Consider the following 27,143-nt stretch of genomic DNA (forward strand, 5'->3'; position numbering starts at 1 on the left):
TTTTCAAACTCCATTGCAGTTCATTCCACACCTCAGATCCTCAGACCTTTTGTAAACAATTAAACAAATAAAAGTTAACTGCAATAGATTACAGGTTGCAATTAAATAAATCACTACCTCTTTTAAAAAACAGAAAAACAAACCATCTTTAATTATTTGATGTAGAGTTGTTTGTTTGTTTGTTTTTACTGTGTAAGAATATTCAACACTGCTATCAAAATGGGTTTAAAAGCATAAACAACTGTGGGATACTTTCGTCCGTGATTTGGACCGGGGGAACAAACTGCGGCAGGATCAGTGTTGTGCCAAGGTCGGCATCACGGACAAAATGTGTTCCCCCTGCGTGGCGAGCATTCGCTGGGCACGGAGTGTGGATCCAGTTTACGCCGCCTCCATTACAAACAATTAGACGTGAAAGTAGTGATGTTTTAGTTTTGTAAAAAAGTGAAAACTGAGTGTCGTTACATTACCATTCAGTTTAAAGGTTACAACAGAAAATTATATATTTATTGTTCTCACGTGGTATCAGACGGGATTATTTTAACAAACGAAGGACATTTTGCCTGATAATTATTTTTATCCTCCTGTAACTTTACTGTATAAAGAGCTAAAACCTCCAAAGTTTCAGGAATAGTTAGTCGTTATAAGAAGTGTTCGTGAACTAAAAATCAAGAATGTGGGATACTGTTTGTCTGTGATTTGGACAGCCCAGCGTGTGCTCCCGACGCAGGGGAAATGAATTCTGCAGGGGAGACCTACCTTGGCACGACAGCTGTTGTGAAGGTGAAGTCAAAGGCAAGATATGCTTCATCATATGTTCTAGTCTTTGGCTCGGAAGGAAGTTGGTTTGGAAGCATATCTGGCGCCCCCCCCCCCCCGCTATGGCTCTGCGCCCCCCCACTTTGGGAACCACTGGTTTAAAGGCAGTTTTTCCTTCCATCTGCCGCCAAGTGCTTGCTCACAGGGGCTCATCTGATTGTTAGGGGTTTCTCTGTATTACTGTAGGGTCTTTCCCTTGGAATATAAGGTGCCTTGAGGCGACTGCTCTTGTGAATTGCTGCTCAATTGAACTGAAGGAAAATGTCTTCTTTTTGTCTGACTGCTAATGTGACACCTCAGTGTGTCCCCGTGTTTGCAAAATTTCAGGTTCACACACGTGTGTGTCTGAACATGATGTGCCTTGGACTACAATATGCAGCTATTTGCACACAAGACTAAGGTCACCGCTGCACCAGGTCTAGCCTGGCACAATCTGTATTTCCTCAGTTTCTATACTGAACAGTCAAAAACCATCACCTGGTATCAATGGTGAAACCTTTGGCCTTTGCGGTGTTCACCAGCTGGTTGAATAGCTCCTGTTGTGGTGGTGGGTGACGCCTTAGAAGGGCCTGGTTGGGGAAAGCTTCCTGGATCTTGCGGGCCACCCAGTGGTTGGCGTAAATCATGCACTCTGCCACGGTCTCATGGACCTCCAGGGGCTGACGAGGGACCAGGGCTGTAATGTTCCTCTCCTCATCCAGCTGGGCACCCACCTGAAAAGGGAAATTGCTTCTAACGTGACTTAAATGAAAAAGAATATGAAAATGCATCAGTGGGCCACATTTTACTACAGTTTACTTTAACTCAGTTGAACATGCACCATTCTACAGGAACAAGTCCTGCACGGAGAACCAAATGTGAATGAATCTCAACCTGAAAACAGTCTACTGTCTTTCCTACGTTCACCTCTGTATCATATCAGTAAGAACAGGCACACAGCTCTGGTCATGGGCACAGAAACTCCACCGATCTGCTGTTCGTGCTTTTTGTTTATAGTGGACAGCCAATCAGAAGAAAGTTAGCTTAAAGGAAATGTGCCTTAAAGAGAGAACAAAACTTTTTTCAGACTAAGGATGAACTGAGGGGACCCAAAGCACTTCAGCAGGAACCAAAAGAAGCCAGAAAGTTTGGATTTGAACACAGTTTTGGCCGTTTTATATAATAGATCAAGAATACCAGATTGACTCCTCATGAAACATCTGTTGTCCTTATCCTTCAGGACAACAGATGTTTCATCAGCAGTCAATAATCCAGCTTTGTCAAGATAAGAACTTGATTTTTGGGTGGCAGCTCAATCATTAAACATACTTTTAGAAATATATTGTTTTTTCCACTATCCCAGAAGCAACCCCAGAGAATCATTTTTATTTCATATCAATATTCTGTGTGGGTACAGCCATAACAGGAATGCAATAACTGAATAATAAATAAATCCAAGACATCCTATTAGAGAGCATCTTATAGAACAACAGGAATTGTTCATATGAGGTTTTAACAGATGGCCAACCAGCTGCTGTAAATAAATGGCTGTGATCTAATGTGAAAACTGTCAGTGGTTTCACAGTGGAGTGCTTGGTTTCTTTATTCCAATATTCTCACTGAAATGACTTTCTGATAAAATGCTTTCTGCTGAGGAACATGTTCTGCTTAGACGCCTGATTTTAAAAATAACGTCTCTATTAGACCGTACTATAATTTATTATCAATGAAAAGAAATATATGGTATCTATCTGCAATTCTGATGCCTAATTCTGTAGATAACAGCAAAAAAATTAAACTAAACATAAAGACCTGGAAGACTCCTGCGTCTAAATTAATTCAGTTATTGTACTGAGTCCTAAACATCTTAGAAATATGGTGTCTAACCAGATTCTTACTCTGGATGGCATTACCTTGGCCTCCAGTAACACTGTGAGGAACCTTGGAGTCATTTTGACCAGGACATGTCCTTCAAGGCACATATTAAACAAATATGTAAGACTGCTTTCTTCCATTTGTGCAACATCTCTAAAATTAGAAATATCCTGTCTCAGAGTGACGCTGAAAAACTAGTTCATGCATTTATTACTTTGTGCGCCTTTTTTGCCGTGTTAGAGGCATTCAAGAGGATTTGGATTTCCACTGTTTTCCTGTGGATTATAATTTTGAGAAGATTTGGATTTCTGCTATATTCCTGGGGGGTTGAATTTCGAGGGGATGCTGCTCTCCTGTTGGATTATATCAGCACGGACCACAAAGATAAGAGTTTCTTATTGTATATGACGTGCCTGTTCTCTCCTCAACCTCTCGTCTCTCAAAGATCAGAACAAAATCAGCATTATCTCAGAGCAGGTTCATTAGATAAGTATAATTCAACTGATTTGATTATGTGATTATTATTATTATTAATATTATCATCTTGTTTTAACATATGGCGCAGAAACTGAACATTTAACAGTGTTACTTGAAAGTCTTGTCTTGTCTAATCATTTCCTAATAACAATAAAATTTACAATAATGGATTACACAGCAGTGGGAATAGATTTCATAACAGTAGGTCGATTATCTTGTTAATAATTTTACCTCTTCAGTACATATGACTCTGGATGCTGTAGCTCCTGTGAAAACTAAGGCCTCAAATCAGAAGTACCTGACTCCCTGGTATAATTCTCAAACACACAACGTAAAGCAGATAAGTCGTAAGCTGGAGAGGAAATGGCGTGTCACAAATTTAGAAGATCGTCATTTAGCCTGGAGAAATAGTTTGCTGCTCTCCGTAAAGCCAGAACATCTCACAATTCATCATCAATCTTAAATATGATCAACCTATCTCTAATAATCAGCTGTGTACCACAGGCCTTCAAGCTGGCTGTAGTTAAACCTTTACTCAGAAAGCATCTCTAGACCCAGCAGTCTTAGCTAATTATAGGCCAATCTCCAACCTTCCTTTCATATCAAACATCCTTGAAAGAGTAGTTGTCAAACAGCTAACAGATCATCTGCAGAGGAATGTTTTATTTGAAGAGTTTCAGTCAGGTTTCAGAGCTCATCACAGCACAGAAACAGCTTTAGTGAAGGTTACAAATGATCTTCTTATGGCCTCTGACAGTGGACTCATCTCTGTGCTTGTCCTGCTAGACCTCAGTGCAGCGTTTGATACTGTCGACCATAATATCCTATTAGAGCGATTAGAACATGCTGTAGGTATTACAGGTACTGCACTGCAGTGGATTACATCTTATCTATCTAATAGAATTTGTTCATGTAAATGGAGAGTCCTCTTCACACACTGAGGTTAATTATGGAGTTCTACAGGGTTCAGTGCTAGGACCAATTCTGTTTACATTATACATGCTTCCCTTAGGCAGTATCATTAGAAGACATAGCATAAATTTTCACTGCTATGCAGATGATACGCAGCTCTATCTATCCATGAAGCCAGATAACACACACCAATTAATTAAACTGCAGGAATGTCTTAAAGACATAAAGACCTGGATGGCCGCTAACTTTCTGCTTCTTAATTCAGATCAAACTGAGGTTATTTTACTCAGCTCTGAAAATCTTAGAAATATGGTATCTAACCAGATTCTTACTCTGGATGGCATTACCTTGGCCTCCAGTAACGCTGTGAGGAACCTTGGAGTCATTTTTGACCAGGACATGTCCTTCAACGTACATATTAAACAAATACATAAGACTGTTTTCTTGCATTTGTGCAACATCTCTAAAGTTAGAAATATCCTGTCTCAGAGTGATGCTGAAAAACTAGTTCATGCATTTATTACTTCCAGGCTGGACTACTGTAATTCATTATTATCAGGAAGTCCAAAAAACTCCCTGAAAAGCCTTCAGCTAATCCAAAATGCTGCAGCAAGAGTCCTGACAGGGACTAGAAAGAGAGAGCAGATTTCTGTATTTCGTGTAAAATCCAGATTCAAATTTAAAATCATTGTCCTCACATACAACGTCTTAAATAATCAGGCCCCATCTTATCTTAATGACCTCATAGTACTGTATCGTCCCATTAGAGCACTTCGCTCTCATGGCAGACAGACACCATCTTTACTTTTAAGAGTAGATTTAAAACTTTCCTTTTTGCTATAAAGCATATAGTTAGGGCTGGATCAGGTGACCCTGAATCCTCCCTTAGTTATGCTGCAATAGACCTTGGCAGCTGGGGTCTTCTCATGATGACGCCGAGCATCATCATCATCACCTCTTTGTCATCATCATCACTGACTACGTGTTTATAAACCAATCTCCATTTAATCATTAATTATCATTAATCCCTGGCCCTTGACCCCTTTTCCTCCCCTGGGCTGTGGGATCTTTACCTTACAATACGAAGTGTCTTGAGGTGACTGGTATTGACTTTTCTAACCATGATGTCATCTGACAAAATTACTAAACACAGAGGTTAAGTCAAACTATCACTTAGACAGAAGGTTAGAAGGGAGAATCTTCTGCAGCTGAAATGTGCAAAAAAGAGAGTGGTACCAGTTTTTAATCTGCAGAGTGGATTTCTCTCCACTGAAGCTATGTGCACGGTTTATTTTGTTTGTTTGATTCACTTAAGATTTATTTAATCATTTTGTGCCATATGTTAGACGTCAGTAATGACGATGTGTTAGGGTTAGACACTCAGCTATATCATGCTTACACTTTCAATTAAGAACATGAATCTTAAATGTTTGCAGTCTTTATTTATATAGTCTTACTGTTAAGTACACATGTTACCAAAACACACAAAATACTCTATAAAGACACAAGAAACCAATCATACCTCCACTCCTTCCAGCTCCAGCGCTCCTCCTCTGTCCCTCTTTGCCCGAAGATGTCTGGCTACATGTGTGAGCATCTCAAGCGCCTCAGTGAGTTGAGCTAGCTTAGAATCCTTTTCCTGAAGACCAAGGTCGGCCAGTTCCGGTACCTCAACCTGTTCTCCGTTGAGGAGCGCCTGAGCCAGCTCGTAGTGGAGCTGATAGGAGGAGCGGATGAGTGTACGACCATACCAGACCTCTTGGACTTCAAGGGATTCTGCGTCAAGCTCCCATAGCACGCTCATTGCATACCTGAATTTGAAAGTGTCAGTTACACAACTAGCATGCATTTTAAGCATATGAAAATGAAACGTATGATGGGAAGTCTACTAACCTGTCAGCACCTCCCAGCAGTGAGCAAAGGTCTGCGCTGAGAATAGCAGGCAACATGTCGTACCTGCGGTCTGCCAGGTAGTAGGTTGTAGCCCTTAAAAAGTAACATAATAAATATAAAAAGGCAATGAGATCAAAGCAGCAGCTTTATCACCTTCTTTTCAATTGTTCTAATCAAAAATGAGACATAATTTGAAAATAAGTACTAAATATTCAGAGTTTGTTCCACCTTTGTCATTTTCATCATTCTGTTTATTAGTCTGTTTATTAATAAGTCAGGAACTATGAAATAAATAAGCAAAATATTTTTCTTATGATTTAATAAATATTCCCCATTTTCTGAAATAGGATGTAAGGCTTCAAACCACATTCATAAGATTTTAATTTACTTCTTTAACAATCATGACACTCAAGTCTGGAACTGAAGGAGGCGAGTTGGACAGGTGGGTGATCTGCACGGTGCTTTGTGGACAGTTATGAAATGTAAAAAGGGAATTTTAGAGTAAGTCAGAGAGAAAGCAGAGGACCAAAACTACATTAAAAATCACAACATAAAATATATATAGTAAGATTTCAGTATTATTTTATAAGTGCACGTTGTTAACAGTCTATACGGAGTTTTGCTGACATTAACAAGCACGCTAGTTTCTCTCCTCACCCTGCTCTCAAGCACTTACTCTTCTGTACATGCTGCTGCTGCCTTTAAAAAACCACATGGACCTTCATACTAATTTATCTGCAGACTACACTCACCAGCCTTTATCAGATACATTTTATTAGCACTGGGTTAGACACTTCTGCCTTCTGAACACTCATTTCTTCACTTCCAAGACTCAATAAGGTGCTGAAAAAATTCCGCAGAGATTTTGGATTATATCGAGTTTATATCGAGATGACAGCATAATGCAGTTGCTGCAGATTTGTCGGCCGTTCAGCTGTGATACAAATTTTTTTTGGCTGCTTCCTTGTCACCTGGGGTCATCGCTGCATGTTTCATTTGGCTCCAGCTGCCATTCCCGATGCAATCCCAAGAAGGAAATTTGTGGAGATCAAGTGCAAGCATTACTTTTGCAGCTCCGACCTTCACTTCATTTACTGCAGATATTTTTAACTCAGTTTTATTCATTTGTACAATACAGCACAAAATAAATAAATAAATCAGAACGTGCATATATCTGTACATAAATACAGATGAATATCTTCTTGTTCTATTACTGTGGTTCAACTGTCTTGTATCATCATCATCATCCTCTTTATTAATAAGATGCACTGAAAGCCAATTATAGACAGACCATTAACAAATGATGTGTGACACACTGTTCTTTACTTCTACCACTCAGTAGAATAAAACAAATTTAGTTGTAAGCGGACTCATTTTTCTTTTTTTTGCTGTATGACCTTCTGGTTGAATGTTGTGTATAAGTATGGCTGCCATGTCCCCTAGTAATATATGTCTATGAAGGCCACCATGAAAGTCATTAAGGCTTTCCCACAGCGGGAAACATTCCCCTGTCCTGCTAATGGCATCGTACTCAAAATGAGCACAAGTTCTTCATAATATCATGGAGCACTATATTCTGTATGTAGCAGTTCTCTACTTTGAGAACCCCGACCACCTTTTAGCACAACCAGCATTCGTCCATTCACACACATATTCATACAGCGTGTTAGTCTATACCTCTAAGCGCTTTCTCTCACATGCACACTCACACTAATGGATGCATCCAGGGAAATTTGGGGGTTAAGTATTTTGTGCAAGGTGACTTCAACATGAAGCCCAAAGGCACCAGGAATTGAACCAACAACGTTCTGACCATTGGTTCAATTCCTGGTGCCAGTGATACTTTCAAAGCCATAATGGACCCTGTGAAGTCCTTCTACGTGTGTTTAAATGATAGACGTTTAAGGCTTAATGCTTCACATCTGTGACTCAAAACAGACACGAGCCTTATTTAAGGTGGCCCTCTGTGTTATTTATAATTGCGCTATAAGGCATGCTACTGATGCAACATTAATTCAGGCAACAACTTTCTTGCCTCTTTGTACTTCTGAAAGTTCCTTTGAACACTTATGCAAGATGCTGTAAGGTAGCTTTTCTTTTATCCTTTTATATTTCACCTACTCTACCCAACCACTCCAACCAGTTCCTCACCTTGAACGTGCCTCCAAGTCTGTGAGCGAGCCCTCTTTGACAAAGTGAGTGACATCAGCAATGTGAACTCCCAGCTCCAGCCTTCTGTTGGGGAGCTTGCGTACAGACAGCGTGTCGTCTACATCTTCACAGCCGCGTGGGTCAATGCTGAACACCAGGTGATTGTCCCTAAGATCCCGCCGCTCTGCCACCTCAGAGGGGTCTACCGTCCACGGCTTTTCCAGAGAGTTTACCGGCATCTCTCTTAGCTGATGGCAGACGGACAGGCACAGTCACAGCTAAACAGCCGCATAGTCTTTTGAACTTTTCACATTTTGTCACATTTTGTTATGATTCTATACAAAACATTAATAATAATAATAATAATAATACATTTTATTTAAAAGCGCCTTTCAAAACACTCAAGGACACTTTACACAAAGACAAAGCAAAACAGTGTTTTACTTTCAGCTGCTCCCTTGTCACAAGGGGTCACCACCAGAGATGGGCACTAACGCGTTACTGTAATCCGATTACTTTTTTTCAAGTAACGAGTAAAGTAAGGGATTAGTATTGCAAAAAAGGTAATTAGATTACTGTTACTTTCCTGTAAGCACGCTGCGTTACTAAAACCATGATTTTTTGCGAGAGTGTCTCATGACAATGATGTAAGCGAGTGCGACGTTCCTGGCAACAGCTGTGTGCAGATCAACAATGGATAATATAACGAGTGCGGGAGAGAGTAAGAGCGTGCAGCGTTTAAAGCGTGAAAGTACTGACCTTACTTTGAGTTTGATTCCGTAAAAAGTGACAAAGACATTAGCGTCCACTGTTCACTGCGTGGGAAGAAAACTTCTTTTTACAGTGGAAACCCCCCCCCCCCCCCCCCCCCCCCCCCAAACTTCCGAGCAAGCACCGACAGTATGCTGCCACGGGAATGTGAAACTCCCAGATCCTTCCATGACCGCTACGACACACCTGCACCAGGGCAAACCTCCGCCTGCTATACAGGTGAAAATGGAGCAAAAGGAACGCTGAGTCTTTGATTTTATTTATTTTCTGCTGTGTTTCACTTGCATTTATTTGAAAGAGTGAGTGTAAACACAAAAAACTATTTTATTTTATATGCTGGAATCTGCAGAAAATAGGTTTAAATGTTAAACAAATTTCTTCCAGTCAGAGAATGTTGCATATAATTTAATTTTTGCCTCATGCCTAAAGTTAAAAGATTAAAACTAATAAAACTAGTTTCAAAAAGACTTTCATCTGATTAAATTTTATATGGATTATGCAGAAAAAATAGAACTGGGCTGAAAGATCTATTGCTTTATTACCTATTCAGGTTGTAAATCATTTTTTTAAAAAGTAACTAAGTAACTAATTACTTTTGAAAATAAGTAATCAGTAAAGTAACTGGATTACTTTTGGGGGGAAGTAATCCGTAATTAGTTACTGATTACTTTTTTCAAGTAACTTGACCAACACTGGTCACCACATCTGATAGCTCAGCATCTTTTGATATGGCAGAGTTTTATACCAGATGCCCTTCCAGGCACAACCCTGAAGGGATTTTTATCTCCGGCTGCAATCGAACCAGTGACATTTTGCCTGCCAAGCCAGTGTGTAAACCACTGATGAAAAAAAGGAAAGAATTAACTATTCCACATATTTAATGATTCTTTAATATTTTGTTGATTTGAGCAATATTGCCATCTTCAAAACCTTTGGTTACTATGGTAACCTCAGTTCTCTGATAACCAAGCACTCTCTGATGTGACCAATCACAGAAGCTCTACTGCCACCCCCTTTATAACATAAAAAGTTATGAATGATGTTACAGTCTATGATAGTGGACTCATTTGTCCTTGTCCTTTGTTACAGCCCATTGCAACCCTTACACTCCTTACAGTGGAAATGCAATTGTCTTCAGGTGTTGCCTAGGTTTAACTGCTGACTGTGTACACCTGGTGAGGTGTGGCTAAAGGCGTTCCTGAAGTGGTCTAGTCCAATCACCTTCTCCAGGCCAATCAGCATTCATGCTGTGTACTCTGTTATTCTTCCTTGCACACACCGTCGCGGAACCCACCTCCTCCCCATCTCCTCCCCATTTCCACCTCTCATCACTCATGCTCCATTCAACCATTCCACCACCACCAGCTTCTAGGCTCTTGGGGGTCCTGCTCTAATCCTTTTCACAGACAGGGTTCTGTTCTGCTGAGATAGGCCATCTGAGTCTAACGGCAAATCATCTATTTAAATTCTGTTCATCAGTAAATCATTTTCATTCTTTCCAATAACCTCTCCTTATTAAAATATCTCTACTGCATTTAGTCATGAGCAATTGTTAAACTCTGGTGTTTGCTCCCATAATTTCCCTTTTATTTTGTCTCTCTCTGCTCTTTCCTCTTTCACCTGATCTCTGACTGCGATTGTTTGGAGGTGAAAACCAAACATCACCTGCTTTTCAGAAAACCAGAGTTACCCTTGTAACCAAACATTCTCTGTATCTCACTATGGGAGATATAATTTACTTCCAGGTTGTAAGTTCTTTATCCTTAACAAGGTATGGAGCAGGGTAAGCCCACACTAAGGACTGAGTGTACCAGTGACGATGCAATAATATCAAAAATTTAAAACCTAGCAAATGTAATAGATGGTCCTCTGGTGAACTGTGAAGGTCACACTCTCAGTAGCCTTCAACACTAGGGGTGGGTTTTTATAATTGATTTATCGATTAAAATCGATTCTGGCTTGGATAACGTGAAATCGATTCATTAAAATCCTGAATCGGGGGCTTCCGGTGACGCCATGATCTAGTCAGGCAGCATAGGGAACGAGCTCCGTCCAGATTAATACATTACTCCTAACTACAGTTTTTAAAACTCGGCAATTTCCATTCTAACCAACATGGCATCGTCCCTGAGAGGCAAGGGATCCAGCAAACAGGATCAAAATAAAGATAAAGGCGAGCATTTGAAGCAACTAACTCTGTCCTCGAATGCAGATGCTAATGCTACTGCTAGCACTCGTGATGCAGATACGAGGATATTAGCAGAACTGGAGAAGATAAGAAAAGATAACAAAGACGGGCATATGGAAACACAGCAAGCTCTGACGAGATTGGAGGCGTCTTTTAAGAATCTGAGAGAAGATATGACAAAGCTGGAAAACAGAACAACGGAGATGGAGGAGCGGATTGGCGACAACGAAGACTCCACCAGGCGTCATGAACGAGCCCCCCGGTACTTGTTGCATAGAGAAATGGATCTCACTGCACGATGCGAGGACATGCAAAATAGACTAAGGCGAAACAACTTGAGGATCTATCGTGTACCAGAAGGGAGTGAGGGGAGAGATGTTAAGCTGTTTGTGCTGGAGCTGTGTAAATCAACTCTTCAACTTCCCGCTGATCTTAACATTGGAATAGAGCGAGCACACAGAGCCCTCGCTGCTAAACCCAAGAACCCTGACGCAGCACCGCGCTCACTGGTGGTCAGATTTTGGGACTTCTCTGTGAAAGAGACCATTCTACGACAAGCCTGGGATCAGAAGCGTGTCTTATATAAGGGCACGCAGATATATTTTGACCATGATTTTTCCCCGGAACTGCAAAAGAGGAGGGCACTGGTACGAGATGCGGTAAAGCAATTAAAGCTGAAAAACATCAGAGCCAAATGTGTGTTTCCAGCAAAACTGAGACTGTTCAAGGATGGTGGTGAGAAGACTTTCTCCAGTTTGACGGAAGCCCTGCCGACGCTTCAAGAGCTGGGGATACAAGTGCGAGTCGACCAGAGGGAGCGCATGGAAACGGAGATAGCCCGGTCCCGATGGTCCGCTGAGGGAACTAGGGTAGGTGTGACCCTCGCCCTTGCTGAAATGAAAACTTTCTTCATGGAGGACAGAGATGTTACTCCCGCCGAGTTAATTTTAGTTTTTCTTGGACATAAATGTTAGGAAAAGATAACGAAATTTTGCTTGTACAATGGATGGAAAGTGCGCACACAAGTGGACACCAACTTCCCCGCTTATATAGCCGCAATGAGCCGCTCTGCGAGCGGGCAACAGCGACGAAGTAACACATTGTGTTTTTCCCCCACGGAGGACTCATCACCACCCTCCGCCCAGGATACATCGGGGACTGGATTACTCAGGTTGTTATTAATCCAGTCGGGTATGTGGAAGCTATTGTTCTTAATGTTCTTTGTTTGTTTAATTCTAAATGTTTTTGTTTATCTTGGCCTGAGACCAATTGTGGACCACAATTTCATTGAGTATAATAATTTAGTTTTGTCTGTACAGGATTTGAGCCTAAGATATGAAAGATCTAATTTGTGTCTCGTATAACATAAAGGGTTTGAATAGTCCAATTAAAAGGAAAAAGGTACTGAACCAACTGAAAAACTTTAAGTGCTCCATAGCAATGCTTCAGGAGACTCACCTCTCTGAAAAGGAACATAGGAAGTTGAGGAGGGAGTGGGTTGAACAACAATATAGCTCTACTTATCAGGATGGGAGAAAAAGAGGAGTTGCAATTCTTGTTAGCCGGTCAACATATTTCCACCATGAAAAAACGTTTGCGGATAGGGAGGGGCGCTATGTAATGGTGATTGGCTCTGTAGGGGGGTCTAAAATTACATTACTAAACTTATATGCACCAAACGAGGACTGTCCACAATTCTTCAAGAATATTGCATCATTAATAGCAGAAAAATCTGAAGGAATGATCTTGGTGGGAGGTGATTTCAACTGTACTTTGAAAGCAGCTGTCGACAGACTCCCGGCACAAAATGGCCCCAAATCCAAAAAATCTTGTAGTTTAAATACAATGATTAAGGAACTGGGCCTAGTGGATGTGTGGCGCCAGTTGCACCCCCAAGAAAAAGATTTTACTTTTTATTCACATGTACATCGCAGCCATTCAAGGATAGACATGTTTTTAATGCCCAGGACGGACCTTTATAGGGCTAGACAGTGTAGCATAGAAGCAATCACTATCTCTGATCACGCCCCGGTTTGTCTGAAATTAAGAATGAATCCAAACAATCATTTTAAATATTGGAGAGCCAATGTATCTATCTTGAATAATGAAACAACTCGACAAGATCTTCAAAAGAGTCTGTCTGAATATATTCAATTCAATAATAATAATGAGGTGTCTCCTTCAATCTTGTGGGAGAGTGACAAAAGTTATTTGAGAGGTAATATTATAGCAGTTTCATCAAGACTGAAAAAAGAGAGACTAACAGAACAAACAGAACTAGAAAACAAAATTAAGAAATTAGAAAAAGTCTATCAGGTAACTAAGGACACTGGGACTTTGAACTCATTGAAAGAGCAGAGGCAAAAGTTGGATGATTTACTAACGTATAAGGCGGAGGGACAACTACGCTTTGCTAATCAAAAGTACTACCAGTACGGCAATCGGGCAAGCCGACTGCTGGCATTTCAGCTGCGTAAAGAGCAATCAAGTAGGGTTGCTCATAAAATCAAATGTCCAAACTCCGGAAAAATTGTGTGCCAACCTAAGGAAGTTGCAAAAGCATTTTCTCTGTATTATCAGGAATTATATAAAGAAGAAAATGTCCCAAATAAAATTGAAAAGATTGAACAATTTGTTAACCCGATCAATCTTAGTAAACTGTCTCAGGAAGAAGCTGAATTAATAACAAATCCAATCACCAGTGAAGAAATAAAAAACAGTATTGGAAAACTGAAAAACAACAAGTCTCCCGGAGTGGATGGCCTGCCAGGGGAGTATTACAAATTTTTTGAAAAAGAGCTAACACCATTGTTATGCAAAGTTTATAATTATGCATTATTTAAAGGTGATCCCCCCCAGTCATGGTCTGAAGCTATTATTAGTGTCATCCACAAAGAAAGCAAGGACCCGACTTTATGCATGTCTTATCGCCCTATCAGCCTGCTTTGTGTTGATTTAAAAATTCTTACAGCCATTATTGCAAATAGAATCCAAAAACATATAAAAAAAACTAGTGAAACCGGACCAAACAGGTTTTATTTCCCATAGGCAAGGTTCAGATAATGTTAGAAGGGCCCTCAATCTTCAGATTATGGCACGGGAAAGGGACACCTCATCAATGTTCCTGAGCCTGGATGCGGAAAAGGCCTTTGACCGGGTAGATTGGGACTTCCTGCAACAGACTCTCAGGCACATGGGCTTCAATGAGACTTTTATCTCATGGGTCCAAACACTATATAAAAATCCCAGGTCTCGGGTAAGGGTTAATGGGCACTGCTCTGACTTTTTCTCTCTAGGCCGTGGCACTAGACAGGGTGAAGTGCTATCGCCGTCCTTATTTGCTCTTAGTATTGAACCGTTAGCTGAACTGATCAGATCTAACCCTCTCATACAAGGGATTAGAGATGAAACCAATACACAACATAAGCTGTCACTTTTCGCAGATGATATTCTGCTATTTTTAGAGAATCCGGTCACCTCTGTCCCGGCCCTTCTGAGCAACCTTGAAGATTATGGTACAGTGTCAGGTTATAAAATAAATACAAATAAATCTGAGGCGTTAATGATTGTTGGCAACTGGCCCACACAGCTGGATCATCTTGTGTCTTTTAGACACTCCAAACAGGGCTTCAGATACTTGGGGGTAATTATTACTCCCAAAACCAATCAGTTACTTGCACTCAATTATGATCGGTTGTTCAGGGAGATTAAGGGGGACTTAGACAGATGGAATCTACTCCCACTCACTTTTATGGGGAGGATTGAATGTATAAGGATGAATATTCTTCCACGCCTATTATTCCTATTTCAGAACCTACCCATTTTGATCCCACAGTCTGCATTTAAATTATTAGAAAGCATTACATCTAAATTTATCTGGCAGAATAAACGACCAAGGGTCAGACTCAAAATGCTAATGTCTGGAAAAGAAAAAGGGGGCCTCAAGTTGCCTAACTTCAGAATGTACTATTGGGCAGCTCAATTAAAATCAATGGCAGCCTGGATTATTCATGATCCAGAAATGCAGTGGGTATCTATGGAAGAGTATTCATTACCAGGTATCTCCCTTCGGAGTCTCCCATTTCTCAACCCACAATCATGGAAAAAAATTAACATAACTAACCCATGGGTCAAGCACACTGTAAAGATTTGGAACCAAGTGTTAAAAATGTTAAAAGGGAATCTGACCATGTCTCGAGCGATTCCCATAAATGGAAATATTGAGTTCCTTCCATCATTGTCAGATCGGAGTTTTGAGAGGTGGGCGGAGAAAGGCTTGATTACAGTCAATCAGCTGTTTGAAAAGAATACTTTTAAAAGTTTTGCCCAGTTAAGGGCTAAATATGCTTTATCCCCAGGGGACCATTATAGATACTTACAGTTAAGGGACTACATTACAAAGCACAAAGATTGGGACAATATTAGAAGAGAACCAATCGGGTTGGAAAACCATTTTATAAAACTGCTTGAAAAGTCGGGTACATTGAAAAACCAAGTGTCTTTAATTTACCAGACACTGCTGGTTGACATGTCTGATAATACCTATCATATAAAACAACAATGGGAAATGGAACTCAATATAATTTTGGAGGATGTCACATGGGAGAGTGTCTGCTGTAGCTGCCACAGAGGGGTGGGTAGTCAAATGTGGAAGGAATTCGACTGGAAGGTTAAATTAAGATTTTTTAGAACTCCACTGAAAACCTTTCTATCCAAAAGTAGTGTCTGTGATAAATGTTGGAGAGGGTGTGGGTTTGTGGGGGACCAGACGCATATCTTTTGGGACTGTGTTTACATACAACAGTACTGGATGGATGTTAAGAACATTATACAAAACATATTGTCAGTCAACCTCCCAATGGATCCTCTGATCTTTTTGTTGGATATCTTTCCTGATGGTTTTTCCTATGAGCAGCACTTTCCCCTACATCTCCTCCTCATGATTGCAAGAAAATTGATAACAATCCACTGGCTCAAACCAGAAACGCCCACAGCTGCCCAGTGGCTTCTGAAAACAAGACATGTCTATACGATGGAATGGATAACAGCTCAACTACAATTAAAAGTGCCAACCTTTGAGAAAAAATGGAGACTAATTATAAAATATCTTGAAAGGACACTCAAGCCTTAACCTTGTTACATCTGTGCTTAGGTATGTAGGTATTGATATGTATATATGTATATGTGTATATATGTTTTTCCTTTTAAAGTTTTTGAATTACCCTCACCATTATATACTGCAGATTTGGTCTCAGGTCATGTTGTTGATGTGAATTGCCTTGTTGTTTTTGGCAATAAAAGTTCAAAAAAAAAATAAAAAATCCTGAATCGATTTTTTAATCTAAATTGATTTTGCCCGAAATGCCAGAATCTCAGGTGAAACCTCACAAAATTTCAACAACCACCAAACAGCTAAGACAGTAAATGAGAGCAGGTACACGGATTTTGCACAAGGACGTAAACACACAGCGCGGACCCGCGGATCAGAATCAGTGAGATGTCGCCTTTCTCACCTGACGGCACGGACACGGTCGGGGCTGAAAGCCGACAGATCAGCGAGCTGTCGGCAGGTCCGCGCTTTGTGTTCACGCCCTTTTTGCGCTGATTCTAAAGCTGTTAGTTTTATCTCTCTCCAAACAATATTGACCGAACCAGCAGCAAAATAAGATCCAAACTACGCTTCACATAAACATCGTCATGAATTCACTCTGACTTTTGCTGTTTTGCTTCCACCACGATAAAATCACAGGTCATGCACAGCTCTCTCTCTCTCTCTCTCTGTACTTCAAGAACAGTTTCCCGTCTAAAAATCTGTTTTCTGCATTATTCGCTTGCTTGTTACGCACAAGTCTACCGTTGTTTACAGCGCTGTCGGCCTCTGTTTTTTTTTTCGTTTTACATACTTCTGAAAAGAAAACCTAATTTCTGCCGTTCAATACTGAACAAATTTAAACTTTTTAAAATTATGCAAAATGCAAAACGCTTAGCCATGTCTCTAATAAAACCGCTCTAAGGTCAGAGGTAATGTTCATATGTTGATTAATGGTTTTCTTTCGTTTTTGATGTACTGCAGAATATTTTTATAAAATCCCAGGCCAGGAAAATCACCTTCATGTTTTTCTGTGTTTTATCTTCAGCTACTTTGACACAAAGGCATCTGCTGTGACGCTCACACCTTTGATAAAGTCTTGTGTGTGTCAGCTTCCTTTTTATAGATACAAAAATATGTAAATGTACTGATCTGAATTATAATATTTATGACTGTCAAAATTTCCCAGATTCAAATCGAATTGAATTGAATCGAATCGAATCGTGGATCGAATTGATTCGGGACCTTGTGAATCGGAAACGAATCGATTCTAGAAATCAGTGACGATACCCAGCCCTATTCAACACCCAGTGTGGCAGCCACACAGACAGATACACTCAACAAAACAGGAACCCACAGATGCTTCAATCTATGCGAAGGAGTACAAGACACAAATAGCTGACTGCTTTTACTGAACCCTGTCTAAACCCACGATGCTTTCACAGTACAAAGTGAATCAAGTCCCTTCTGGCTCATTAGCAAATGGTGGGGGGTGAAAAGCTAACAGCTCCTGTGTGGAGCCGTTATAGGCAGACTACCTTAGACATGAAGGCAGGGTTAAGATGACACCTTACTGCAGTTGGGGGGAAACTGCAGGTAGAATGTGTGGATAGACAAAGTACATAACTCTAAGCAGGCAATAGGTAAATTTTCAAATGCCTTAAAGTCAACATACTTTAAAGACTCTAAAGGTTTAAAAGACGGTACCCAGAGTGCCTCTAAAGCTGTGGCTAAATGCCAGGCAGGAGCAACGTGGGGTGGCTGTAGAACAGGTCATCTACTGATCAGAAGGTTGGTGGTTCGATCCCTGGCTCCTCCAGTCTGCATGCCAAATATCCTTGGGCAAGATACTCACCCCAAATTGCTCTCCGATGCCTTCATCTAAGTATGAATGTGTATGAACGGTAGTTAGGAAGCCCTAAGAAACTTAGAAGACAGTGATTGGGTAAATGTGGCATGTTGTATAGAGCGCTTTGAGTACTCCGGGAGAGTAGAAAAGCACTATATATGGCTACATATTCAGCCATTTACCGTTTAAAAGTGGGCCCTGCATAAATGGGATGTGGACCAATTTGTGCATTCCCGAAGTAAATGTGATGCGAAAGAGTAGCTAAATGCAGTTTAATAAATGGAAAATAATCCTCTCTTATTTAGCTAATCCTGAAGGAAACATAACACATGTGGAACAGAGTATAGATAAGGGATCTCTCAAATACATTTGCCCTCATAAAATGAGCATGTAGAAAGTGATCGAGCATTCTGAATGTTCACAATGACTCTCAGAGAGAGACCTGCTTCATTTTAAATCAGCCACTCGTGTGCAACGCCCAGAGTGTTGACCATTTGGGATGTGGAAGAAAAAAAATCACGCCAAGTCAATGTTCAAAGGCAATGGTTATGGCCAGCAGTGGAACAGAAAAGCTAGCTCCGCCATCAGTGGCCTGACGGGCCAGTATGGGAGCTATAAAAATGAGAGACAGCTACTCCTCCCTCACCCTACTCAGTATCACTGGTATGAGGTTGAGAAGGGGAAAATGCATACAGGTGCCCTTATCTAGCAGGTGGCCAATGTCCTGAAAGAGCTTAGCCAGGTAATTTAACAGTAGGGTGACCACATTAAGGGTTATTATGAACAGAGCTGTCAACTTGCAAACCTTTCGGTCATATAAGTCTGTGAAGGTTCTCAGTCATCCAGGTCATCGTAGTCTAAGGAGCTTGGAAAGAAAAGCGTCCAGACTTCTACAAGTTTCTTGAAGACGTTTCGCCTCTCATCCAAGAAGCTTCTTCAGTTCTAGGAGTAACTGGTGGAAAGAAAGGCTCTTGGCTCTTTTAAAGGGACAGTACCTAACCACTGGTACAGATATGTTGATGACACATGGGTCAAAATCAAAACCCAGGAAGTAGAATCCTTCACTGTTTACATCAACGCTGTGGATAAAAACAAAGTTCACCAGGGAAGACACGAAGGATAACAGTTTGCCATTCCTGGACTTTGCCGTGCGCATTAAAGAGAACGGAAACCTCAACATGAAGTTTACTGGAAGCCCACACACGGGCCAGTACCTCCTCTTTAACTCCCACCAACCTCTGGAACACAAACTTCGAGTAATCGGGACCTTACAACACCGGGCAGAAAGTGTTCCCTCTAAGCCTGAAGGGAAAAAGAGTGAACACACAGACATGTAAAGGAAGCTCTTAAAACAAGCGGTTATCCTAATTGGGCTTTCACTAAGTCAGCAAAGATGCACAGAAAAGAAGATCAGACACCAGCGAGGGAGGATAAGAAAGACAAACACAACAATATTGTCATCCCCTATGTAGCCGGTGTATCAGAAAAACTCTCCAAGCATGACATCCCAGTGTACTTTAGGCCCAGCAACACGCTCAGGCAGAAACTGGTTCATCCCAAAGACAAAACTCCTAAACACAAACTTAACAATGTAGTGTATGCTGTACAGTGTAGCGAGGAATGCCCAGATCTCTTCACTGGAGAGACCAAACAGCCACTTCATAAACACATGGCACAACATAGAAGAGCCACCTCCATGGGACAAGACTCGGCTGTCAGAAGACAGATGGTTTGAAAGAGGAGTGAAAGAAACCATCTATGTCCACTGTGAGCGACCATCTTTGAACAGAGGCAGCGGCTTACGACACCAACTGTCTGCCATCTATAATCCAGTTTTGAGATCCCTTCCCAGACGCCTTAATGCCCACTCACATCCTGGGCCATCTGACCTCAGGAAATCACATGATAGGGTGGGGCCAGGATTCACAATGAGCTCACCCGAAAACTTGGCTGATTGTGACCCACACCCGCTTTCACACCTTGGCTCTTGTGATTAGGTAGAGGATCATTAGGGGGTCCATACCCCTTGGGGGACACTCCCATGGGGCTTAAAATCTCTAAAAAACTCTACACCAGTTTCTCCTAGAACTGAAGAAGCTTCTCAGATGAGAGGTGAAACATCTTCAAGAAACTTAAAGTCCAGACGCTTTTTTTCCCCAAGCTCCTTAGCCTTTTGGTACATGGAGCTGCTGGGTTCTTTCACTGCTTGGTGATTTGGTAACATTGTTTTAACCTGCTTCAACTTTGCATTTTCAATTGGATATTTTGGATTAAGTGCCAGAAGAGACTGTTTTGGTGACTCTGCTCTGATGGAACCTAAACTCAACACATGTGCAGACCAAAAAGGCACTGAGGTTTCTGCTGATCTCCGAACAAAACAAAGGTATACCAGTATAAAGTTAAGGAGCTGAATACATGTACTATAAGTGGAATGGTCTTTTATTTAAATAACAAAACACACTAAAATATTTCCTGCTTTGCTAAATTTACCTTAAGATGACTCAGAATCACAAAAATGTAGAAAATTTCAAAAATTAACAAACGAACAGTTTTAGAAATCTTTAAAACTCCTACACTTTATTTTTTGCTTTCAACTGAAGAGAAAACGCAGGATATTGTTTGCTATCCGGTATTTTTTTTAGCTAGGACCATAAAACAATTAAACAATAAATACCAACCTGAATGAGGAAAAAGAAGATTATTAAACACTATAAAGTACCATTTTCAATACCACAGATGGGGGCGACAAGGTCCCATGTCTTATTAATTATTAACCTATTATCATAAAATGTTTGCTTCATTGGGCAACAAACAATAAAATCCAGTCAGCCTCTGACCCTGAAGACCAAAAAGACATTATTTTTAGGCTATGTTTGGCAGTATTGTGTTTTTTGTTATAGAATCCTTTGTAGACATAAATAATTGTGTTATCCTATAAACAGACAGGAAGATCTGAAAATGTGGGAGCTGGGCAGCAAATGCTAACATTATCGTTTTTGTTATTAGCCATTACAGTAGTTAAGCAGCTAACGTCTGTGTGCTCCAGTTAGGTTAACATTGATGACTGCTTAATATTTCAGTGTTGTTCAAACAGGAGCTTTACTGACCATTCAAAATTCAAAAAGTGTTCAGTGTTATGGACAACAACAACTTCAGCTGCTAGTGAGGGTCAGGGCCCAGTTGCTTGCCTGTTAGAGTGTGTGTTGACTAAAGGAGCACTGTTGGTATCAATACTGTTGAAAATGACTATTTAATCCAACACCATTTTTAGTATTGCTTAGTCTATGAATTTTTTTCTGAAAACCCTAGAAGAAAATAAGACAATTGTCCAGCTGTTTCTGGACAATTCTGAAGCTTATTAATCCTTAACAATCAAAAAAACTACATCCAAAGTACAACCAGTAGCTGGGAATTAGTAACAAAAACATCTTTTCTGAACTTACTTAACTTACTAGAATCCTGCAAGTTTTATCACACAGGATGAAGCAAATTACTCACCAAAGTATTTCCAAACTGTATAGATGGGTATTTGCCACCGTTTGCGTCAATTATGGAAGTTTAATTTAACTGTTTAATTGCAATTTATAGACATAGTTTTTAAAGACATTTTCGTTTCTAAAAAAAAATCATATTTTATCATAATATTTATATTAAAATAATTGCTGATGGGTTCACAACAGCTAAATACGAAAGGTGAAACATGCTATATAGGCTTGTGGAATTTGCCTTTTAGAGATGTAAAAACTTGAATTGATCTCTAACGTAAGTGCTCTCACCTGTGCGTCTGAGAAAGGAAGAATATGGATGCAGTTCTCTAGGAGGATGGTCTGGACCTCAGTCTCTAGCTCTCCAGCTCGACCCAAAACCCGTACACTGTGGCCGTTGGGATAGAATGACGTGCTTTCCCATGAATCAATGCGCACCACAACTCTGTGGTCCTAGGTGAGGATGAGAAGACGGATAGAAATGAGACAGCACTTAGTAAACACTGGTCACACTATGAGACAAAAGGATAATGCTATAGTAACACTAGAGACTGGAGCACAACCAAAATCGGTGTTACTATGTGCAATGAATTTGCAAAATTGTTGGCTTTGAAATGTTTCTTTGGAAGATGGGGACTCATTCTGCAACTACTCTCAGTCAGTTACTTTTATTTAAAGGGACTGTGGTGCAAAACACCAATCGAACGGTGATAAGGTGGAATAAGTCCGCTCTCACTTTTCAAGTGAAAAGGGTCAAGCTGATAATTAAATGCAATCTGTGATAATATCGTTATTTCACTGAGATGAACTGGGAAACATGGCAAATACACACTAAATACACTACGTGCCGTCTAAATACACACAAATTCACTTTAAACAAATATTCAAATCATGTCCAGCCTTAAATTCATAGTTTTGAAACAAATGTAAAGTTTCTGCTGTAGTTGCTGCAGGATGGTGATTTAACTACAAAATTACATGACATAGGTACTCTAGAGTTTTGCTTTTATATAGAAATATCTGTTAGAGTGACTGCAGTGAGCCGGAGGGGGACCTCGATTGTCTGGAGACAGAGTCCCGCTTGTTTCATCCAGAGGTTGACAGTGTTGTATTCTCAACCTTCGATCGACCAGTTGGTTGCCGTAACTACTTGTAATTGATCGCTGAATGCAAAATATTCACTGCAATCATTGGAAAAGCACTGTTTTTTTTCCTTTGTTCCAAGGCAGGTGCCGTCCTATTTTTACTCATGTGACTAAGCCATAATGTACATCATGAAAATAAAATCAACCTATAGATGTAAGTCAAGTCAGACCTGCAGAGCTTCAGCCTGTTGAGTACTGATGCGGATTTTAGGAATACGCTGGTCCCAAGGTATGGTCAGTATCCGCTGGGAATTCCTGCTCTGGGACTGAATCCCATCCCTAGTGGGGAAAGTTACCACGTAGTCTCTCCAGTTCCTCTGCAGGATCCCTACAATACGACCTGTGGGGTTAAATATCAGACATCAGCACAGACAGACATTATTTATAGACTATCCTTAACATGGTCTGCAGTTAAAATTATAATAAAACACTTTAGCCACCTCTCCTAGTTTGTCCAGGGTAACACCAAGGTATTCCCAGGTCAGCTGAGAAATATAATCTCTCCAGCATATCCTGGGTCTGCCCCAGGGCATCCTTGGAACATGCCTGGAACACCTCACCCAGGAGGCATCCTTGCCAGATGTCCAAACCACCTCAACTGGGTCTTTTCGATTTTCCCACTTTCGCCCCTTGTATCTCCAATCTTGTTCTTTCGGTCACTACCCAGAGCTCGTGACCATAGGTGAAGGTAAGGATGTAGATGGATTGGCAAATCGACAGCTTCGCTTTTATGTTCAGCTCTCTTTTCAAAACGACAAACCAGTACAGCATCCACATCACTGCAGCGTTTAAGTATCTGGTGAACAAGCAGCAACTTGTCCGTGCCCTGGAGTGGGCACTCCACCCTTTTCCAGCTGAGGACCATGACCTCAGACTTGGAGGTGCTGATTTTCATTCCCACTGCTTCACACTCTGCTGTAAACCACTCCAGTGCAAGGTGGAGGCCACCACCTGGTGAAGCCAAGAGAACCACATCATCTGTGAAAAGCAGAGACAAGAGTCTGAGACTAAGCAAGTGGAAGCCTTCCGCCATCTTGCTATGCCTAGAAATTCTGTCCATATAAACAGAATCGGTGACAAAGGTCAGCCCTGGCAGGGTCCAACACCCACTGTGAACGAGTCCAACTTATTGCCGGCAATGTAGACCAAGTTCTTGCAACGAATGACCAAATGGCTCATAGCAACGAGCCAGACACTCCATACTCACACACTGCATACACCTCCCAAGAGTGTGCAATGTAGTAATCAAAGCAAAGAGTGGCTATTTTGAAGAATCTAAAATATAAAATGTTTTGAGTTATTTGACACTTTTTTGTTTACTACATGATTGTGAACACATATGTGTTCATTCATAGTTTTGATGCCTTCAGTGAGATTCTATAATGTAGAAGTACCAAGCCATGACAGAAAAACCACTAAAAAAGGTGTGTCCACACTTTTGACTGGTAGGGGCTTCAGGTGAGCTTAGTGAATACCTCAGGCATCAGAAACCCAAGAAAGAGGAGCAAGAAGAGGAACCATCATGGAAGGACAGGATCCTGCACGGTACCACTAACAGATAAAAGAACTAGCTCACATCCAGAAATCCTACCAGTGGCTGGACTGGACTGAAATAGACCACAGAGGCACTAATCATGGCAGCACAGGAACAAGCCATAAGTACAAGATCCATAGAGGCTGGGGTCTACCAGACCAGTCAAGACCCCAGATACAAGCTGCTTAAGGATAACCCTGAGACAATCCAGCACATAACAGCAGGGTGCAAGATGCTAGCAGACATAAATGGAACGCCATAACCAAGTGGCCGGCATAGTATAAAGGAATATCTGTGCCGAGTATGGCCTGGAAGTCCAGAGGTCAAAACGGGAGATGCCCCTTAGTGTGGTGGAGAATGACCGAGCTAAGATGCTTCGGGACTTCAAGATACAGACGGACAAAATGGTGATGGCTAACTGGACACAATAGTGGTGAACAAGCAGAGGAAGACGGCTGTAGTGACAGATTTAGCAATCATCAGGAACATCAGGACAAAGAAACATGAGAAGCTAGAGAAGTACCAAGGGCTCAGAGAAGAGCTTGAGAAGATGTGGAGGTGAAGGTAACAGTGGTCCCAGTGGTAATCCTAAGCCAGTGACTCCCAAGCTAGGCGAGTGGCTCCCGCAGATCCCAGGAACAACATCTGAGATCTCTGTTCAGAAAAGCGCAGTCCTAGGAACAGCAGAGATGCTGCGCAGGACTTTTAAGCTCTCAGGCCTCTGGTAGAGGACCTGAGCTTGAAGGATAGACTGGCCGTAGGGGCGAGAGGGGAATATTTTTGTCCTTAGGATCTCGTGTGTAAAAATAATAACAATAAGAAGGGTTAATAATGGTTAATTTGGCCAGAGGGGCCGATGGCGCGATATGGCAGCCTCGCTTCTGTCAGTCTGCCCCAGGACAGCTGTGGCTACAACTGTAGCTTGCCTCCACCAGTGTGTGAATGTGAGAGTGAATGAAGAGTTGAATTGTAAAGCGCTTTGAGGGTCTCGAAAAGTGCTATATAAATGCAATCCATTATTATTATTATTATTAATTGCCTTCAGTTAGAGAAAAAAAATCTTTGTGTGTGTTGCATATTTTTTATGTAAATTATTTATCTTCGGTAAACTTTTTTATCAAAATAAACAACAAGATGTCACAAAACACAGTGTGTTCCCATTAGGCAAATGGGGAAAGTGTGACAAGCATAAAATAGCATTTTTGCACCTGAACTATCCCTCCCTGTTCTAGGTCTGCCACAGCTGAAAAGATTGTTGAATATTTGTGCGAGTGCACGTATATATTTCCAGCAGTGTTCCTTGCCTTTTAACTACTGGGCCATGAGTTGTGTGGTTAATTAATTAGTGTTTTTCTTTCTTTTTGTCTTTTGTTTTTTGCTTAAAGTCATTTGCAAGGTTAAACTGGCAAACTTATGGGGACCCGTCTGTCTCTGTTCTGTTGTGTTTGGTAAAGTTAACTGTATGTTAGTGGAAGCTCTCTATGCATTCCCTGTCATTTGTGTATCCTAGACTTAAAACTTTCTTTTGAATAGGTTCAGTTATGCCAAATTACACCAGAACTGTAATAAAAATCAGTAGCAACAATCTAGACTTTAAAAAAAGTTTAATTGTGAATGCCTGCTCTATAACTATAAACTATGTCCAGAAAATAGCTTCCAAAATGCACATCTTATTTCACCCAAATTTGTTCTTATAATGTTGCTTCATGCAGGTGATATAAACAAGAATGCTAAATGGACTAATTCTTATACAGCTCTTTTCTACTCTCCCGGAGCACTCAAACATGCCACATTCACCCATTCACACAAGCACTTCCTTCTATGCTTTTAAAGGCTTACTAACTAACATTCACACTCATTCATACTCCAATGGATGCATCCGAGAGCAACTTTGGGTTAGTATCTTTCCCAAAGATACTTGGCATGCAGTGCTCAGTTGGCTGTCCTAGCTCTCCCAAAGTAAAAGTTGAATTGCAGTTAATTTAATGATAATCTTAAAGGCTGGCAATACGAGAAAATAAATATTAAAGCAAAGGTATAATGAACCATGAATGCTTATTAAACCAGGAATAGGGTGGTACTGAAACTGAACCAATCCAGGTGCCATTGGCCAGGAAGCAGGGCACCATGTATGCACAGAAAGAACATGGACACAACAACAAGGCTTCAGCCATCAGGATGTTCCATCCAGAACACTGTTGTTTTAGGGTCACACTGCTAACCACTGCACCCCCTGAACAGAACTTCACTATGACCTTCAATATGAAAAATATTATTGACTTTATATATCAATATATTTCAATGTTTTCATTAGTTATTTGTGAGATATCCTGAACATATTTTAGGCAAATCAGACAGAAAATATAATACACAAAATATCATAAAATACAAATATAAATCAAATCTGAATGAATGGAGTACAAACATCCCACCTGTTGGCAGAGGTGTACTCTCACTGTCTTCTCCAGTTTTTTCATCCCCATCAGTCAGGGCTGTATCCCTCCCTCTCCACTCGTTCTTGGGCAACAACTCCACCACAACCTCGTCCCCATGCACTGCTCTGTTTCGATTTTTTCGACCATACACAAGCACATCCCAAGTCAGATCTAAGATGGATAGGGGGGGTTAAAGTTGGGAGAAGGGATCAGAAACGTTTAGCAAATATAAGTTTAATGTGTCTGTTCCACCTGTTTTGAAAATGTAAGGCGTTTCTGTAGTTTTCACCTGTGCTCTTGGTTGAGAAGTTCCTTGGCCTGACGAAAGCCTCATTCTGTGCCCGATGCTTGTTAACATTCAGTGTACCCTAGTAAAAAGGAACAAAACAACACATTTACTCTTCTGTCACTGAGGTTGTGTAAAACAATCTTGTGAAAAACTCCACTGCCTTCTCTTTGTGACATCTCCACACCTCCTCAGGTACAGTTGGGGAAATAATTATCACTGCTGTATTTGTAGGTTTCCTCAGTTACAAAGAAA

General features: G+C 40.8%; 1 protein-coding gene across 1 annotated transcript in view; it reads right to left on the reverse strand.

Moving 5' to 3' along the window:
* The window catches only part of dis3l (DIS3 like exosome 3'-5' exoribonuclease), a 42,844-nt gene that overhangs the window by 5,447 nt on the left and 10,254 nt on the right, over positions 1 to 27,143 (reverse strand). The window contains exons 6-13 of the mRNA XM_063470280.1: positions 26,892 to 26,970; positions 26,600 to 26,773; positions 22,804 to 22,973; positions 21,780 to 21,941; positions 8,107 to 8,354; positions 5,956 to 6,048; positions 5,585 to 5,873; positions 1,297 to 1,532 (exon numbers count right to left, since the gene is read on the reverse strand). Coding sequence (XP_063326350.1) covers positions 1,297 to 1,532; positions 5,585 to 5,873; positions 5,956 to 6,048; positions 8,107 to 8,354; positions 21,780 to 21,941; positions 22,804 to 22,973; positions 26,600 to 26,773; positions 26,892 to 26,970 — 1,451 coding nt within the window. The remainder of the gene's footprint in view (positions 1 to 1,296; positions 1,533 to 5,584; positions 5,874 to 5,955; positions 6,049 to 8,106; positions 8,355 to 21,779; positions 21,942 to 22,803; positions 22,974 to 26,599; positions 26,774 to 26,891; positions 26,971 to 27,143) is intronic.

This window comes from Pelmatolapia mariae, linkage group LG1 (assembly GCF_036321145.2).
Source record: "Pelmatolapia mariae isolate MD_Pm_ZW linkage group LG1, Pm_UMD_F_2, whole genome shotgun sequence".
In the NCBI taxonomy this organism is placed as follows: Eukaryota; Metazoa; Chordata; class Actinopteri; order Cichliformes; family Cichlidae; genus Pelmatolapia; species Pelmatolapia mariae.